At 42.1% G+C, this 18014-nt stretch overlaps 1 protein-coding gene across 1 annotated transcript in view; it reads left to right on the forward strand.

Annotated features, from left to right (window-relative positions):
* Positions 1–18014, forward strand: part of PLPPR1 (phospholipid phosphatase related 1) — a gene marked incomplete at its 5' end in the record, with an annotated part of 69314 nt that overhangs the window by 30789 nt on the left and 20511 nt on the right. The window contains one exon of the mRNA XM_084304774.1: positions 3772–3960. Within this exon, the coding sequence (XP_084160900.1) occupies positions 3772–3960 (189 nt within the window). The remainder of the gene's footprint in view (positions 1–3771; positions 3961–18014) is intronic.

The raw sequence follows: 18014 nt of genomic DNA on the forward strand, positions 1-18014 counted from the left end.
GAAAGGGAAAGGGAAAGGGAAAGGGAAAGGGAAAGGGAAAGGGAAAGGGAAAGGGAAAGGGAAAGGGAAAGGGAAAGGGAAAGGGAAAGGGAAAGGGAAAGGGAAAGGGAGAGCCTGCTGACAGCAGTGAATGCTCAACATGAAGCACAGGAATATGCCACACACATGGTCAGGACTTCACTGACTCTTTGACCAGCAAAAGATTGCCCACATTTGTTGTAATAACTGACCTGTCCGTTCTGTACCTCATATCATCCCTTGTCATAGTGGGTCTGTGGAGGGGTCCATTGAACTGGAGGTCTAATTTCTGCTGTTCTGCTGTTGCTATTTCCCTAAAACGTTGGGAACACCTCCAGTATCTACTGTTCTCAGGATTACAATCTTTTTTTTTATTATTTTTTTTCTTTTTTTTTTTTTTCAGATAATATTAGATATCTGAATAATATTAGATAGATAAAATTTGTTTGTTTGTTTGTTTTTTCTCAAAAGGCCAAAACACACTCACAAACGGAAGTGTGACCAGGATTTGATTTATTACTGAGTTGTCTGTGTGGTAGGTCAGTATTGACATAAGTCAGACTAGAGCTGCATTTTATATGCAAGCAGTGTTTTCATGCAGCACTGAGGCAATACTCGGCCCTGGGAAGGTCAGAGTAAGTTGTACAACTGCTGGCTAGAGGGTTCTTTGGGGATAAATAAAATAAAATAAAGTAAAATAAAATAAAATAAAATAAAATAAAATAAAATAAAATAAAATAAAATAAAATAAAATAAAATAAAAAGGATTTTTTTTTCCTGTGACACCCAAAGAAGGGCATAACTTGCGTGTTTTCTCCTTTTTCCATTGACAAGGGGAAAAGCAGCTCCTGTTGACCTGTCTCCTATAGTACTGTCTGCTTTCAAGCTGGCTGGAGCTGGCAACCTAAAGCATGTTTGGAGGTGTGTTTAGAATAGGGGGGATGGGTCAATTTGTTACTGACACTGCTGGAACTGAGCTTCAGTGCCTCTATGTCCAGGTATTCTGTAATCTGCATTTATGTCTATGTCAGGCAGAGTAGTGATAGTGTCATTGCCTTCCTCTGGTGTTAATTTATAAAACTGAGTTGCCCAAGGTTGATAAGGAAATCTGTAGCTGCACAGGGAGGTAAATTTATGTCTTCTAGGCTCTTAATTACCAAAATGTGTTTGTTTATAGGGAATCCCACTGACTCAATCAGGATGCTGTAAAGGTCTCTGGGAAATACATAAATAATAGCACATTGCTTTACATTTGTAAAAAAATAAAAAATAAAAATAATCCACTGAGGGAGTTCTTGTGTCTTGAAAATAACAGGATAAATAGTGAAAGCTGAACAAACGAAGGACTTCTTCAGGTACACATTTTAGATGTGAAATACTCAGAGCAGTTCATTCTAAAGCTATTATTATATAATCCTGATGAAGTAAGAAAATGCACTTGCTTACACACCTTTAGAGGTAGATGTTGCACAGGAAAGAATACACAGACTAAATCTTTTGATTCTCCAGCCAGTTCAAGCCATCTCTTCTGGACCCACAGCAGGACACAGGAGAAGTGTGAGAGGGAAGGAGCGGAACAGAAACCACCATGTACTGACTGTACAGGGTCAGCGTACCTGCAATTCACTGCAGGGTGGTAGATTTCAGAGTTTGGGATCTTAAAGTTACTGAATTGTCAGAAGAAAGCAAAAATTGTGAGAAAACAAGTGTTTGATTAACATTTTATATATTAAATTCATTCTCTAAATCAGGGTGGGAGAAATAAAGAATATATATGTTTGGGGGAAATAATTATGTGGATTACTACTTGTTTGAACTTCTAAAAAAGGCTGTGTACTTTGTCTATGCAAATTTCAGTTGGTACCATAATTCTGTAACCCACAGAAGCTGATGTTTGAATCCATACAGATAATTGATTGGGCTGAAAATGTTAAACAATCCAGGTTGTATTTTACAGGGGTGGGATTAATCTGTGGACCTCAGAATCTAGTTACAAAACGGTATTATTAGTTTGAATGGGGAAGGTTTCAGAAGTCTTCAGGTTTGGCTTCAGTTTGGTCTGCTTAAATCTGTCATAGAGGCTGTTCAGAGTGGTGGTGGAGGTCTTCAAAATCTGCCTGGACATGGTACTGGGCAGCCTGCTGTAGGTGGCCCTGCTTGAGCAGGAGGTGGGACCAGGTGACCTCCAGAAATGCCCTCCAACCATTCTGATATTCTGGGATCTACTTTCATGAATGATTTATCTGTTCAGTTGATTGGTTGGTTGGTTTTTGTCCTAATTTCGGTCCAACACATGCCCAAAGATATCATGACTTGGTCGGCTGTCCTGTGCAGCAGTGTTACATGCAAGGTTAAGTCTGAGGAGTCCATGGATAGCTTTTAAGTCTTTGGGAACAAGTTGCCAAAATTATTTGTTAAAGGTATGTTCTTATAACAATCTCAGAGCAACACAGTTTTGATGCAGGTATCTTGGAGACAAAATGGTACAAAAAAAAAAAACATTTTGTTTTTTTTCCTTCACTTTTGTTTTTGTTTGTTTGTTTGTTTGTTTTTGTTTTTATTTGTTGTTTTTTTTTCCCCCTAAGGCATGTTAAAATAACTTGTATATGTGTCAGCTCTCATACTAGTGGTAAGTGGCTTATTACCTCTCTATAAAGACCATCCTGTATCCAACCCTGGAATTGTCATAATATCCAGGTCAATATTGCTGTTTTTGTAAGTGTTGAAGATTTTGACGTGAGATTTCTTTTGCAGTCTGGCAGAGAGGGAACAAGAGCAATGAACTATCATATCCACTTAATTTTCAAAGGTTAGGTTAGTGACAGCCTTGGAGAGGTTGTTTTGAGATGTGTTGGGAAGCTGACACAGACACTGACACAGCTTATACTGAATAACTCTGAATATGCACAGAAATGTTGATAGCTGAGATTTTCCAAGCAGCCCTGTTAGTCATCAGTAAATTACCAAAAAGAGACAAGAAAGGCTCCTTGTGGTTTATACATGTAAAGGTGAAGACTCAGACTTGAGCCAGAGCCTTTTCCAAAAGTGGTTGTGTTGGAGTGTTGTACCCCAGACAACGCAAAGTAGACCCAGCCAGTTGTCTGGGGGAACAGATTTCTGAGGATTTCTACAGCTTTCCTGGTAAGATGCAGCTGAAAGGAAAGGTGAGTGGCAGGAGTCAGATTTCTGTCTGGATCTGTCAGGTCTCATGACTGCTTCATCTGACCCACTGAGGGCTCTTCTGGATTAGAATAGGGTGCACATTCCCCGTTGTGGGCTTGCAGCTGCAGCGAGGAAGCATTTTGGCTTTAGCGTCCTTTATCCCGTGCAACAATCCTTTCCAGCTGCCTACCGTTGTGCACAGGTTTTAGCTTGTCACTGTCAGCTCTCGCTGTGCTGCCCCTTGTCCTGCTAGTTTCCATTGATCGCTGCTGCCGTTGACACTCACATGCCCTTTGACGAAGTAGCTGTCAAAGCTCCCGTCCCTCTACAAGCTGCGTTACGGACCCGCTCCTATCTGAGACATTCATTAGTGTCGTTTGCCAAAAGGTTTATGTAACAGATGTTGCAAAGCGGGCACGCAGAGACGCACACGCACGCACACACGCACACACACACACACACCAGCATTGCAAGGACTGTCGGGGTGACGATGAAGGGAGGATGGTCTGCGGGACTAGAGTAGCTTGAAGGCATAGCTGCATCTGTTAAAAAAGCAACTAATGCCTCTGTGTCACCATGCTGTATTTTCAGCTTGTCATCATGGCTGGGACTGTTCTGCTTGCCTACTACTTCGAGTGCACTGATACTTTTCAAGTGCATATCCAAGGTTTCTTCTGTCAGGATGGCAATTTGATGAAACCTTACCCTGGAACGGAGGATGAGAGCTTCATTTCACCCCTTGTGCTCTACTGTGTGCTGGCTTCAACTCCGACAGCTATTGTAAGTATAAGAAATTGTTTGAATTCTCCACTACCGCTCCATAAATAACAGCAACAGTCTTGTAATAGCTCTGTCCCCTTTGCTCTATTTTCAGCTGTAATTGATTTACACTTAGCTGGGTCTCTGTTTTGCCTTAGCCTAATATGATCTTCATTGCTTATCTCCAGGTGTAATTATTCTGAGGTAATCTTAATGCAAGATTTAGAGGTAGAGCTTGTTAAGCCTGTTACAATAGCTTGCCCAGTTCAGTGATTAGCCGTGAATTGTTTGGGCTCCAGAGAGTCATAAATGCAAAAGTGATGTATTACTGAAAATAAATAAATAAATAAATAAATAATAATAATAATAATAATAATAATAATAATAATAATAATAATAATAATAAAAACAGGATAAGGTTGGAATAAAACCTGGGTTGGACATGCAGCATATTTGGGACTATTTGCCGCTATCTTAAGAGGACATTTAAAGGGTTTTAAAAGGCTTAGATGAGCAAAAAGATGACCAATATGAAGAAAAGCTTGATTGATATTTCCTTATTATTTAGAATCTGTTCATCTTTTGGCAGCCACATCCTCTCAACTTTTTTTTTTTTTCTTACTTGACCCAACCAGTCAGCTACAATGTACCTGTTTGAAGCAGGTGAAAATATACAATTAGCTGAGTACATGCAATTCCAAGATGGTTATTGTAGTCACTGATTAGCAAAACATTGGCCCTTTTCCATTTTCTGTGTAGAAAGTTACAAATTTCACCAATAGCTAATTTTCCTACCTATGTAATTACATTAATAAATTCCTACCAGACTCTGTCTTTACATGCTTTGTTTTCTTATACTTATTTGTTTATCTTTAGTATTTATTTCTTAACTTTGCTTTGCAACCTTTTCAAAAGTTGATGAAAACTGTGCATGAAAAATAAATGCTGGACCGTAGTCAGTTTCAATTTTTGGTCTGTATGAATATTAATGCATGAAATAGTTTAACACAGAACGTGATAGGAAATGTGAAAGGGATCTGCATAAGAGTCTACAGTTTTTGTACAGGACACTTCACGAAAATGAGTAATATTTTTTAATGAATTATGTCGTGAGCTTATGAAAATCCTCTGTAGTAATGCTCTTTTTTTCTGTATTGAAACTCAGTTTAATGTTAAATCTTGCTTGCTTTGCTTTGTGCTGCAATGACAGACAAAAATAAATACTACATTTCTCCATAGAGATATTTACAGTAACTTTCACAGGCTGTGCTTTTAAAGCAAAATCGAGTGATGTATCCATGCCTAGATGCTGTAACACCGGAGTTAGTGGGAGGCTTGTCCCTTGTTTTAGTGATGCGACATTAGGTGGGCAAGCAATATTGAGAATGTTGCTCTTTAGTCGGATCTTCTATTTAAAGCCTTCCTCTGGCAAAGTGGGTTGCAAACTTTTCAGGTTTTTCTCTACTGGATCGACATTTCCTTTCACTTCAGAAGCCCAAGAAGTTTTCCCTATGAAAAGCTGGATTGGAGTCTTCTATGGGAGATGAACAACATTGGTTTTGTAAATCCTTAGACCATGTTAAACATAGGAAGTGAAAGGCTGGAGTGAACATCAAACAAAGTTTTTGGGTGCAGAGACCTTCAGCTAAGTGCTATGTGGAGCTGGTAGGTCTATCTTGTACAATACAAACTGCACAGAGATGCCAGCTTGGGTCCAGAAGTACAGCAGTCACATTAAGTGACAGGATCCAGTGCTGGATCTAAGGTAATAAGCAGTGCTGTTTGGGTTACACTCTGCTGTTGAACTGACCATCTACCGCTTCATCTAGAGAAAACTTTGGTCAGGGATGTTGCGGGGCTCTTTTCACCATGTGTCGTTATGATCTCTTTGTAGAGCCTCAAGGAGACAGTAGGTCAGACTTCTTGGGAAAATACTTTTCTTTTCATTCTTAGTATATTATGCATTAATACGTTATTTAATGTGTTGATTGTATTATTTTGATGTATTGTTATTACATCATTTAATTATTTCATGTATACTTAGTATTGGGCTAATCTTCAACTAGAGAATATGTCAAAGGAATCTTTTTCTGTCCTTCTTACAGGTATTCAGCACAATGTATTTATACGAGTAGTTTCACTCTATTCCTCATACCCATTATTTTCTCAGAGACTTTCCCCTCTTTGCAGGCTAATTTAAAATTTCTGCTTTAGCTGGTACCTGTTTTCACCCTGTCTTCCCCCTGCAGACTGACTTGTCAATGGTCATTAATAGAAAGCAAATGAGATAGCAAGTGAGCTCAGAGACTCCATAAGCTCTGTCCCTGCATTGCATTACAAATCTGAGTATGAGTGTGAGTATTTACAGCTGTCATCCGGCACCCAAATGGGTGCTGACTGTTATTCAGACAGTCACAATCTAGGCAAAGATTTTTGATACAGTTGAATGTCCCAGAGATTTCAGTGAAAGCAGCAAGTGCAGCCATTTCTATTTATACAGTGGTAATTGTACTCTCTCCAGTAAAAATAAATAAATAAATAAATAAAAAGAGCAAAAGAAGAAAACACAGCTGTGCTTTGTGGGAGGGAAGTTTGCATGCATTCACTGTGGGCTAAGCAGTACTTTTGCTCTGTGCACTTTGCTGTCAGGAATAATCACTGACAACCTGCAGCTCCAGTGTGAAAGGCTGACTTAAGTCAAAGGTAACACCAGTTCCTCTTTACAATTGTGTTTTCCTCTTTTATAAGATGCTTGCTGCTTCATTTTTTGACAGCAAATTGCTTGGTTTGCCTGAGAGGATTTACAGCAGGGAGTCTGATTTGCCTGTTGCATGCATATTGCCATTGCTCTGACACCTCATGGCAGGAGGGGAGTGATTATTGCTAGGGAGAAGGGGAGGAGCCTGGCAGCAGCTGGGAAGAGCTCATGGCTCTAGTTAATAGCTTTTTCTGGAGCTATGGAAAGTACTCTAATAGTCTGTACAAGCTCACTCTGATTAGTCATGAGCAATGTTTAAGTGCGGTCCTGTGTACACGGCTCTGAACTGGGCTCCAAGCCCTGATTTTAGCGTAGCTATGAGTGTTTTAATGTTTGAAAGCCAAAAGGGAGCATCTTCGTGAATGTATTGCAATATCCCTGTGTCTCAGTCATTTGGCTGTGACAGTGGCCATGGGGGGAAATGAGTATATGTGTTTTATTTTTTCCCTGAGAACACATCTCAGAAGTGCTGTTGTTGTTTGGTACCATGGTATGTGCATTTCCCTGCACTGTAGCAGCAAAATAAATTAGACCAGCCTGTTTTTTTGCTATGCTGAGTTGGGTAGTTAATCATCATACCTAAGAATTACAAAAGTCTTTTATTGCTCCTGTTGATAACCTTTTAGTCTCTGATAATGAGAGTTTCTTGCAAGGGCAGATTCCTGAATCTCATGATGATACTGTTAAATAAATTAAAATCATGTATGCTTGACTCTATTCTGTGAAAAGCATTTTTCTCCCAAATGTTTCACTGAGAATAGGTCAAATGCTTTCATCTGCCTTATTCATTTTTAATTCTCTGAGTGTGGCAGTATTAGCATCTTTGCTGCAAAGCAGTAGGGAAATGGTCATTTTAGTGATAAGTAACACATAAAAAAAAGGGCAAACTTGTCTTTATTTGTAAAGAAACATCTGGCCATTTTATTTCTTATTTAGTGGTTTATCCCCTGAAACATGCACATTCACAGAAGTACAGAATGGTTGAGGTTGGAAGGGACCTACAGAGATCATCTAGTCCAAGCCCCTGCTCAAGCAGGGTCACCTAGTTCATGTTACAGAGGATTGCATCCAGGTGGGTTTTGAGTATCTTCAAAGGAGACTCCACAACCTCTCTGGGCAGCCTGTTACAGTGCTCTGCCACCCAAACTATAAAGAAGTTCTTCCTTATGTGGTGATGGAACATCCTACAGTTCAATTTAGACACATTACCCCTTGTCCTACCACTGGCCACCACTGAGAAGAGTTTGGCCCCATCCACTTTACACTGTGCCCTCAGGTATTTAGAGAGGTTGATAAGATCCTTTCTCAATCTCCTCTTCTCTAGGCTAAACAGGTCCAGTTTGCTTAGTCTTTCCTTATGGAAAAGAGTAAGCACTTGTTGACCCTCATGAGGTTCCTCTCCAGCCTGTCCAGGTCCCTCTGAATGGCAGCGCAGGCCTCTGTGTGTCAGCCACTCTACCATGCTTTGTTTCTCCCACAAACTTGCTGAGGGTGCACTCTGTCCCTTCATCAGGTCACAGAGGATAAGTTGAACAGGACTGGACCCAGTACTGACCCCCAGGGGATCCCACACTTCTGGAGCTTTCCAGGAGGATGGTATGGGAGACAGTGTAAAAAGCCCTGCTGAAGTCAAGGTAGACAACATCTACTGTTCTCCCCTCATCCATTCATCCATCCAGTCGAACTCAAGTAGTAAATTAATGCTGTCAGCATAGGTAGAAAAATGGGATTACTGCAGTCCTGTCTGTTTTAGATTGAACTTGTGGTTATCAGTGTGTTCTGGTGACAAAAAGAGCTTCATGAGATGAAGGTGAAACTGTATGACTTTTACCATTTGTTTCTATGTACCTATTTTTTTCTCCAGAGACTGCACTTCTTGCAGGCTGACATTGGAGGATGGTTATTGAAAAACTGTTGCTTCCAGCTGTCCTGTTTACATGCTAAGATGGGTGAAGGCATCCTACACCCCGTCTTGTAGTAAAGTAGAGTGGTTTGGAACAGAATAGAACAGAACAGGTCAGTTGGAAGAGCCCTGCCGAGACCTGTGAGTCCAACAGCCTGACCACTTCAAGACTACCAAAAGTTAAAGCATGTTACCGAGGGCATTGTCCCAATGCCTCTTGAACACAGACAGGCTTGGGGCACCAGCCACCTCTCCAGGGAGCCTGTCCCAGTGCCTGACCACCTTCATGGAGAAGAGATCTTCCCTGAGCTTCCCCTGTCCCAGCACTGTGCCCTCCCTTGCATCCTGCCATGGATGACCAGGAGGCAGAGGCCAGCACCTCCCTCTGCCTTTCTTCTCCTCAGGAGCTGCAGGGAGCAATGAGGCCACCTATCAGCCTCCTCATCTCCAGGCAGGGCAACTCAGGTGGCCCTGGCAGTCCCTTGACTGTTGTGTCAAGTACCTGGGCGGGAGCGGCCAGCCAGTCTGTGTGGACAAGGGAAGGGGAGTGAGAAGGAGCATTTTCACCATGGAAATGCTCCTCCATGGAAAATAGCACAGATTTTCGGTCTTTGCCTCAGCCAATTTCAAAGGATCACAAGATCCTGAAAGTCAGAAAAAGGCTTTTGTCTTGGCATTGGGGTGGCCTACAGCAACACATTCAAACAGCTGACTTCCGTGTTACAGATCTGTCGGTGGACAGCTCCTATTTTGGTGATCGTAAGTATTTAAGGAAGGGTGAAACTAGCAAGAAAATAACTGATTTATTTTTTTTTCAGTGTAGGAGGTCTTAGGCTGCAAACCCTTTTCTGGAGATAACCATAGCATAGACACTTCACTCGTCTGACTTCCTGGTTGGTTGGGAATGTAAATATTAAATGCAGCTTGAAAGAGAAACCTGAGTCCCATGATCACAAGTCTGGTGAATTTAAAAGTTGTCTGTCCAGCACCATCATGTTTCACAAAGCCTGAGAAAAAGTGTAATATTCCAATGCATCACCAGTTCCAAAATAGGAATGGTAGCAGGTACAATAATTCCAATTTGTAGGAGAAATAATATTTTTTTTTGCCAATATGAATTTTGTTAAAATAATGTTTCAATTGGGAAAATGTTTTGCATAAACACAAAATTTTCAAGCCATTTCTTTAATATTTTGGTACAACTCAACCACATCCATTAGTGTCCCTCAAGCCTAGCTTTTTGCTATTACAAGGTTAGTACAAATCAGCCAATTGCCCTGCTGGTACTGAACAATCATTCCAGAGTTCAGTGCTGCTTCTTGCACTGCTCCATCCCAGTGTGATTTGTCTGGCCACTTGAGAGAAACAGAGAGGCTTAGGAATGGAGGCAGCCCACTGAAATGAATACGGAACAGCAGCAGAAAGCTTCAAGGGCACTATTTTTCATTTTCTTAAAGTAGAATGGAAAGTGCCTGTGCTGTTTTCATGCAATTCTTCAGTTTCTTCCTTTCTGTTTCCAAGAGGGAAGTGGCAGCCTACATGGTAGCTTTTAACTGTCTGGTGCAATTTAGTTCTGCAAAGGAGTATCTGTTTTAAGATAGTGTTTTCAGAATCAGTCAAGCCAAACAGTGGTCCAGTTACTAATTAGAAGATGAATTACAGTGTTGATCAAACTGATCTGAAGCAGAAAGAAAGTGTTCCAACTTTTCTCTAGAGTTTACCCTTACCTCCCAAATTTTAAAAACATTATTATTTTAGATGTTTTTCCTGTTCTTACTACCACTTCCCTTCCTTGTCTTCGGTTCATTGCAGCCATGTTATTCCCTTTTTTTTTTTTTCTAGAAGGGAAGCCAGGGAATTTCATGCTGTGTTGGCTGAGTCCCCTGTGGCTGCTCAGCAGCAGATGCTGTGAAAACCAGGAGCAGCCACTGCTGCTCAGAGCCCTCTTGCAGCGGCGCTTCCTGGCTTTTTCAGGCAGAAATAAGAAGGTTGCCCTGTGCTAGGCAAGAAGGCTGGGCAGCAGTGGAGAGCAAGGGGCACTGTCAGTGCCTGGAGCATCCCTCATGCCTTGTTAATGGGGGCATGTCCCTCTTGCAAGGTGTACCGCACCATGTTCCAATGGTCCCAGTTTTCAGGGATGACCTCCCTTTCTGCTTACCTGCAGAGGGAGAGCTCCACTCGAGGGCATTTGCAGCTCCTTCCTCTTGCTGTTGGGTAGGAAAGCTGAGGTTGCTCAGGGCTGGGCTAAAGAAAGAGCCTCATGGCTTGGCAGGTGTCATCCATAAGCTTGTCATTCTGAGTCCTGTCATTGGCAAGCTGGGATATGTAGGAGTCAGGCCAGGGTGTGCCCATTACTCTGGGTGAAAGTTTGTATCCTTGTATTGACACCCCATTCTGGAAAGTAATAATTACACCTTGTTTGTTTGTTCTAGCACTTGCAGGCACTTCTGCCGCCAGTGTCTCACAGGACTCGGTAATGGTCTCACAACGTGTCATTTTCTGAGGAATACCACAGAGCTGTGGGAAATTTCTTCTCTTGATTATACTGAAGTTTCAGAATCCAATTATTTTAGGCAGTTTTCCCACAGCAAATTGCTTTTTTGAAGAATTGTGTTTTGTGGGCAGACCAGGATCCAAATTGTGGACTTCAGTCCTATCAACTTTGGGGGAATGAAAGGAACAAATTTATTTTTATTGCAAAATAACTTTTATTTAAAACTGTTCTTTGATGTTGCTTTCATTGGAAAAAAAAAATAAAATAAAAAATGAGGTAATAATTACCTGAACACAGATTCACAGATTTAAGTTGAGAGAGCATCTGACAAAACTCTTGGCTGATCCCTGGTCCTCATTAGCAGCAGCAGTGCTAGTATTATTAGGGAAAACCTCTGCCCTCCTGGGCAGGATTGGGCCAGGGTCCTGCTACAGACAGTAGAAATGCTGTTTCGGGAGAGGGTGCTAAGGCTGTGACTGCTTCTGTGATTGCTCGCCACCCCAGGTGTCTTTCTCAGCATGAATGCTGCTTACCATTTGCTGCCCAGGCTTGACTAAGAAGTATAAGCTGTGCAGCATCAATATGTAGCTCTGTAGGCAGCAGGCAGGTTGGCAGATCAATAACCCGCAAGTCCCATGGCTAAATGTGAGGGAGATCAAAGGAATTAAGGAATTAGAAACATGAAGTGAAAGCTGATCTGAGACATGCTCTTAGTGGGGGCCTACAAGGATGCCACCAGACTGTTTGAAGGACTAGAGGCACTCAAGCTGCAAGAAGAGAAACAGTGCTTGTTAGGGAAAAATCTTTCTATGCTGGCAGCAGTCAGGCATTGAAACAGTGCCCCCCTATAGGCTGTGAGATCTCCAGTCTCAAAGACAGAAAATTGTCTGCTCAAGGCCCTGCTCAGTGCTGGCTCTGCTATGAGTAAGGCTTGGAGACCTCTGGCACTCCTTCCCAGCTAAATCCCTGTGTGATCCTGAGCCTTTATGGTTTGTGGTGCTTGTGTAAATGTTCTGCTGCTTAACTGATGGCAGAGGAGTGGAGGAAGAGCTTCCGTGCAGCACTTGGGGAGTGTCCCTACTGACCAGCAACTGTGATGATGCAGTCCTCAGATACACCATAGTGCAAAAGGGCAGAATTGCTTTGGGCCCGACTCAGGGCAGTGCTGATGAAATGCCTGCTGGAGTAGTTTGCAAAGGTCACCTTTCAGTGGACAGGCATGCATTTCCCAGGGAGAGTTGTGTGGAGTCATTCTGAAAATTGCTGATCGGGGTACCCATAACCCACAGCTGCTTGTTTTCTCCATTTTTGAGTGCTCTGCACACAGTTTGTCACCCAGCCAGTGCCTTTCGCATATCTGCTCCTCCCCTCGGCTGCTGTTTGAATGCTGTGGATTTGATTAATTTCTTTCTTTCTATTTGTGACATTAAAAATGCAGCCACACACATTCTTGTAGATGATTCAGGAAATGTCATGCAGCTTGCTGAAGCCAGCCCAGAGATGAGTGATGATATCCTGAGAGCCGAGTACAGATTTGCTTGCTGACAGAGATATTTGTGTGGAATAGCATGTCCCTGGATGTGGTTTTCATGTATTAAATGGTGTTAACAGTGATTGACTTTGCTGTTAGTGTTGTTAAAGCAAACGAGCTGTGAGACTTTAAAACTCCTGGAAATCAGAATGATCTAAACTTTGTGCTTAGAAAACACAGATCCTGTCTGTATTTCAAATAAGTCTTCCTAATATGGGATCTGCCTCTGCTTGCTGTGATCAGAATTGCCATTAGCCGTATGATTTTTATGGGAAGCAGCAAAAGGCTATCATTTTACAAGGGCATCCCTAGGCTGCAGGCACAACTCTGCTCACCGTGTCTCATGTGTGTGCCCTGGCTGATGCTTCTCCACCTGTATCTGTGTGGAACTGCAGCTGAAATGAAAACTGCATAGTCCCTGTCACACAACTTCAGCGTACAGTTGGAGCCTTCACCTTTACTAGAAGACTTATCTGAAGTGAGGTACAAGGCTAATGTACTGAATGGTAGAAACAAATGGAAAGGAACACAAGTCTTAAATCTTGATCCTATCCTTGTCTGTCCCAACTGCACCATCAAGTAATTAATTTCCCGAATTGAATACGACTTCACAAGGCTCCCCACCATCACTGCACAGCATAGTTCCTTCAGGAGGGTTGCTCCAGGATGCCACTCTTCTGAAACCACCTCATGGTTGTATCCCACATCCATTTATGGACAGATTATAGAAACAACTCTTCTTGATGTTTACCCCTAATCTAGTTATAGAATGTTTCACAGAATCATAGAATGGCTCAGGTTGGAAGGGACCTCAAAGACCATATAGTTCCATCCCCCTGCCATAGGCAGTGATGCCACCAACTACATTAGGTAGCTCAGGGTCTCGTCTAACCTGGTCTTGAACACCTCCACGGACAGGACATCCACAGCCTCTCTGGGCAACCTGTGCCAGTGCCTCACCACATATAAGAATTTCCTCACCACATATGATCTAAATCTCCCCTCTTTTAGTTTAAAACCATTCCCCCTTGTCTTGTCATTATCTGATTGAGGAAAAAGTTGTTCTCTGTCTTTTTTATAAGACCCCTTCATTACTGAGAGGCTGCAATGAGGTCTCCCCAGAGACTTCTCTTCTCCAGGCTGAACATCCCCAGCTCTCTCAGCTTTTCTTCTTGGAAGAGGTGCTCCAGCCCTCTGATCATCTTTGTGCCCTCCTCTGGGCCTGCCCCAACAGCCCCACACCCTTCTGGTGCTGGGGGCCCCAGAGGAGGACGCAGCACTCCAGGTGGGGCCTCCCCAGGGCAGAGCAGAGGGGCACAATCCCCTCCCTCCTTCCCCTGCTGCCCACCCCTCTGTTGGTGCAGCCCAGGCTACAGTTGGCCTTCTGGGGTGCAGGCACCCACTGCTGGCTCATGTTAACCTTTTTGTCCACCAGAATCCCCAAGTTCTTCTCTGCAGGGCTGCTCTCATTGAGGTAAACATCAATCCCAGTCTGTGCTCTTGTCTGAGATTGCCTTGACACAGGTGCAGTACCTTGCTCTTGACTTACGGAATCTCACTAGGTTCACTGGCCCACTTTGCCAGCTTGTCTCTGTCCAGGTCCTTCTGGATGGCATCCCTTTCTTCTACTGTAGCAACTGCACCACTCAGCTTGGTGTCTTCTGCAAACCTACTGAGGGTGCACCCAATCCCACTGTCTATGTCATTGATAAAGACATTAAATAGTCCCAGTCCCAGGAGAGAACCCTGAGGTACACCACTTGTCACCAGCCTCCATTTGGACATAGAGCCATAGATCTCCACCCTGGGTGTGATCTTCAAGCCAGCTCCTGATCCACAGAATGATCCAGCCATTAAGTCCACATCTCTCTAATTTGGAGATCGGGATGTCATGTGGGACCGTGTCAAAGGCCTTACAGAAGAACAGGTAGATGGCGTCTGTTTGTCTTTCCTTGCCAACTGATGCAGTCACTCCATCACAGAAGGACACCAGACTGCTCAGGCATGATTTCCCCTTGGTGAAGCCATGTTGAATGTCTTGGATCACCTCCTTGTCCTGCACGTGCCTTGACATTGCTTCCAGGAGGATCTGTTCTGTGATCTTGCCAGGCACAGAGGTGAGGCTCACCAGACTATAGTTGCATCCTCCTTTCTACCCTTCTTGAAAACACGAGTGATGTTTCCCTTTTCCAGCCACCAGGGACTTCACCTGTTGGCCAGGCTTTTCAAATTGGATGGAGGGAGGCTTGGCAACTAGCTGTGGTTGTGGAGTAGTGCAAAGAATCATTTGGCAAGGAGACTATGAGCACAACATAGAGTGTTGTAAGAAACAAAGATTAAAAGAAAAGATAAAAAAAAAAAATCCCTTTAAAATCAATAGTTACATAGATTAAATAGATAATCAAACAAATTAACAAATGCAAAACTCTTCAGGAGTGCAAGGAGGATAACATGCTCCTACTGTGCTGAGAACTTGAAGGGATTTAGAGCTTAGGGATATGGTTTAGTGGGGATTGTTAGCGTTAGGTCAGAGGTTGGACTCGATGATCTTGAGGTCTCTTCCAACCTAGAAATTCTGTGTGATTCTGTGTGTGTGTGGAGAAGATGTGATATTTCACTGTCTGAATATGTCAGTTCACAAGCTGGAGGACTATCTTTTCCAGGCTACAGCTAGAAAAAAAATCAACTCAGTCAAGGACAAAAGGCTGTTGGTGAGGAACATGAGATACTATTTTATTCAGCTGTTTGCTAAGTAGGAGCCAGGAAATAAGCAAACACACAGCAGAGTTTTTTTGAGAGCTGATTGTTGAGGATCAAGTACATGGGGACACTGCCAATAGTGGAAAGGCATGTAAAACTGAATGAAGTTTTCTCAATGGATTGCTTGAAATCAGTGAAGCAAAAATGACTGCTCTGGGTAAATATCTCTGATTTAGGGAGGGGACGTTGGGACATCATCATATTACTTTTACCTAACAATAATATAAAGAGAATGTGAGCAAAAGAGGCCAGACAACCTCAGTGTTAAGCTGCTATTACATTCATGAAATAGAGCATAAAATCACATCCAGTAACACTGCCTTAGTTTCCCTGTTATATACATCACCTCAGACTGTGGAGCACCTGAGCTTTCAGTACCCAACCTCCATTGTGATTTTCTTGCCATTTCTACTATATAATTAAACCACTATGATAAAGTAGTTAGTGAACCTTGCATTGTTTTCCCAAATGGACATTAACGTAGTAGTTTGCTGTTTCTTTTTTTTTTTTTTTTCTTTTTCCAACCGTATATGTGTATCTATATTTAGATTTCGTATTTAGGACTTAATTGTACATGTTCCCGGGTTGCTGATCCTGTTCTGGCAGATGCTAAGGCACTTAACAGTGTCAGTGATTGATTTTGGGAGACCAGCCGGACAACTTGGCTGCATGTGGACACTGCTCATGCAGAATCATGCACTTTAAATCATGAAAATCAGTGGAGTTACTCAATTTGAGAAATGCCTGGAGGAAAAAATAAATAAACTTTTTTTGAGAGAGAATATTCAGACCATATTCAATTTTGCACAGCTAGATGAGAATTAAGTTCCCAGTCTCACCTTGGGCTTTTAGAGCATGCCCTGGCCTTGAACCACTTTCTAGAGCCCAAATAAAGCATACAAGGAAGCAAAACCCTCAAATTCGGGCAACTAAATTCAGTACAAGAGGTAGAACCATGAGAATAGTCCAGTTATAATGAATCATCTTATGTCACCTCACAAATACAGTTACTATTATATATCTAAAGTCTATTTTAAAGCAAAGGAATTGGTCACTTAAAAAGTCAAATTTTGCTATGTCAGAGGAAATCTGGGATAGTGGTGATTAAATCACTGGAACAAGATTGAACAGATTTATTTCATGGCAAAATTTACTCCGGAATCTAAGTAGAATTAATCTGTCCACATGAGGGTCTCTAGGAGTGTGCCAGACAGATAAGTTCATGGAAACAAAGGTGGGAACTAAAACTGAAAAATGCTCATTCAACTTTTGATGCAAAGGAAATTAAAAATGATGTATTCTTAAAGAAGGGCTATTACTATGTTTTATACCTAACTCTTATTTGAAAAGTTTGTGTTGTCACCACTAACTCATCTTCTTCACAAACTAGGATTTCCTCGGGGCATGAATTGTCTCTCAATGTGTATGTACAGCCCCAGGCAGACAAAGAGCCAAAGCATTAACTCTAACTTCTGAGCATTATCATAATTCATATAATAAATGGTTTGAAACAGAGTGTCACTTTTAAACTGCTTTAGTGCAGATGGTCTGTTTCTTAATTCCCAGCCCCATAGTTAGTGAGCTGAGCTTATTGAACTGCTTGCCAATTCTGTTAAGAGCAGATGGAGTGAAACGGGATAAAGGCAATATTTCAGTGTGGCTCCCATGCATCGGCTCCTACCCACAGATGCCATTATCGACATACATTTTACAACTCTACATCTCTCGCCATCAGCGGTTAGAATTATAAAAAGGTTGAGCATACTTGGCTTGAATGTCAATAATCAATAAGGATGCTCATCTGGCTTAATAAGGATAAATTGTTGCCCTTGAAACAGCATACATACCATTACAGCAAAGCGAGCTAGGGCTTGCTCCTTGAGGTTTATGCCAACTCTGTATCTGCCTGCATGCATGCGCATGCTTTTGTAATGCATTTCTTTGACCATTCCTTAACATCATGGATTCCTCTTGTGTGTCTTATGAATGAAGTTAAATTAATTCTTTTGGGTGCTCCCTTCTTAAAAGCTCATTTCTTCCACTTCAGGCTTTTTTTTTTTTTTTTTTTTTTTCCTAAAGACTTCCATTACAAACTCTGTCTTTCAAAATTTCAGTTTCATTTTCTAAAGCCTGCTGACAGAACGTGGTAGGTGAGATTTGCAGAAGTGCCTGCTGTGAGTGGACCATCACTGCTGCTAAAGCTGATGATCAAATTCTGTCCAGCTTTAGCTAGGGCAGATAGACTTCTGTGCAACAGAGTTAAATTAATTCCGAGTATTTAGGAAATAGTGATCCTGCCCCTGTGGGGAACATCTATCATATTTCATGAAAAGAACAAATGGTCTGATGGCAAACTAAATACTTACTACATAAGCACATTTAAGATAGGTAAATCCCTGGAGACTTACATTTTGATGTTTTAATAAATAAAACTGTACAGTTATTAAACAAAACAGTTCAGAAATCATCCTCTGGCCTTCAGACTGGCAAGCATATGAAATCAGTGGCCAAACTCTGTCATAAAGAGTAGTGGCTGCAGCCAGCTTTCCTCGTGGGAATTGGCCCAGGCATGCTCAGAGAAACTGTGAAATTGGGACAGGCTATGGCAAGGACCATACTAACAACCTAA

This window comes from Netta rufina (genome assembly GCF_964035555.1).
Source record: "Netta rufina genome assembly, chromosome: Z".
Lineage (NCBI taxonomy): Eukaryota > Metazoa > Chordata > Aves > Anseriformes > Anatidae > Netta > Netta rufina.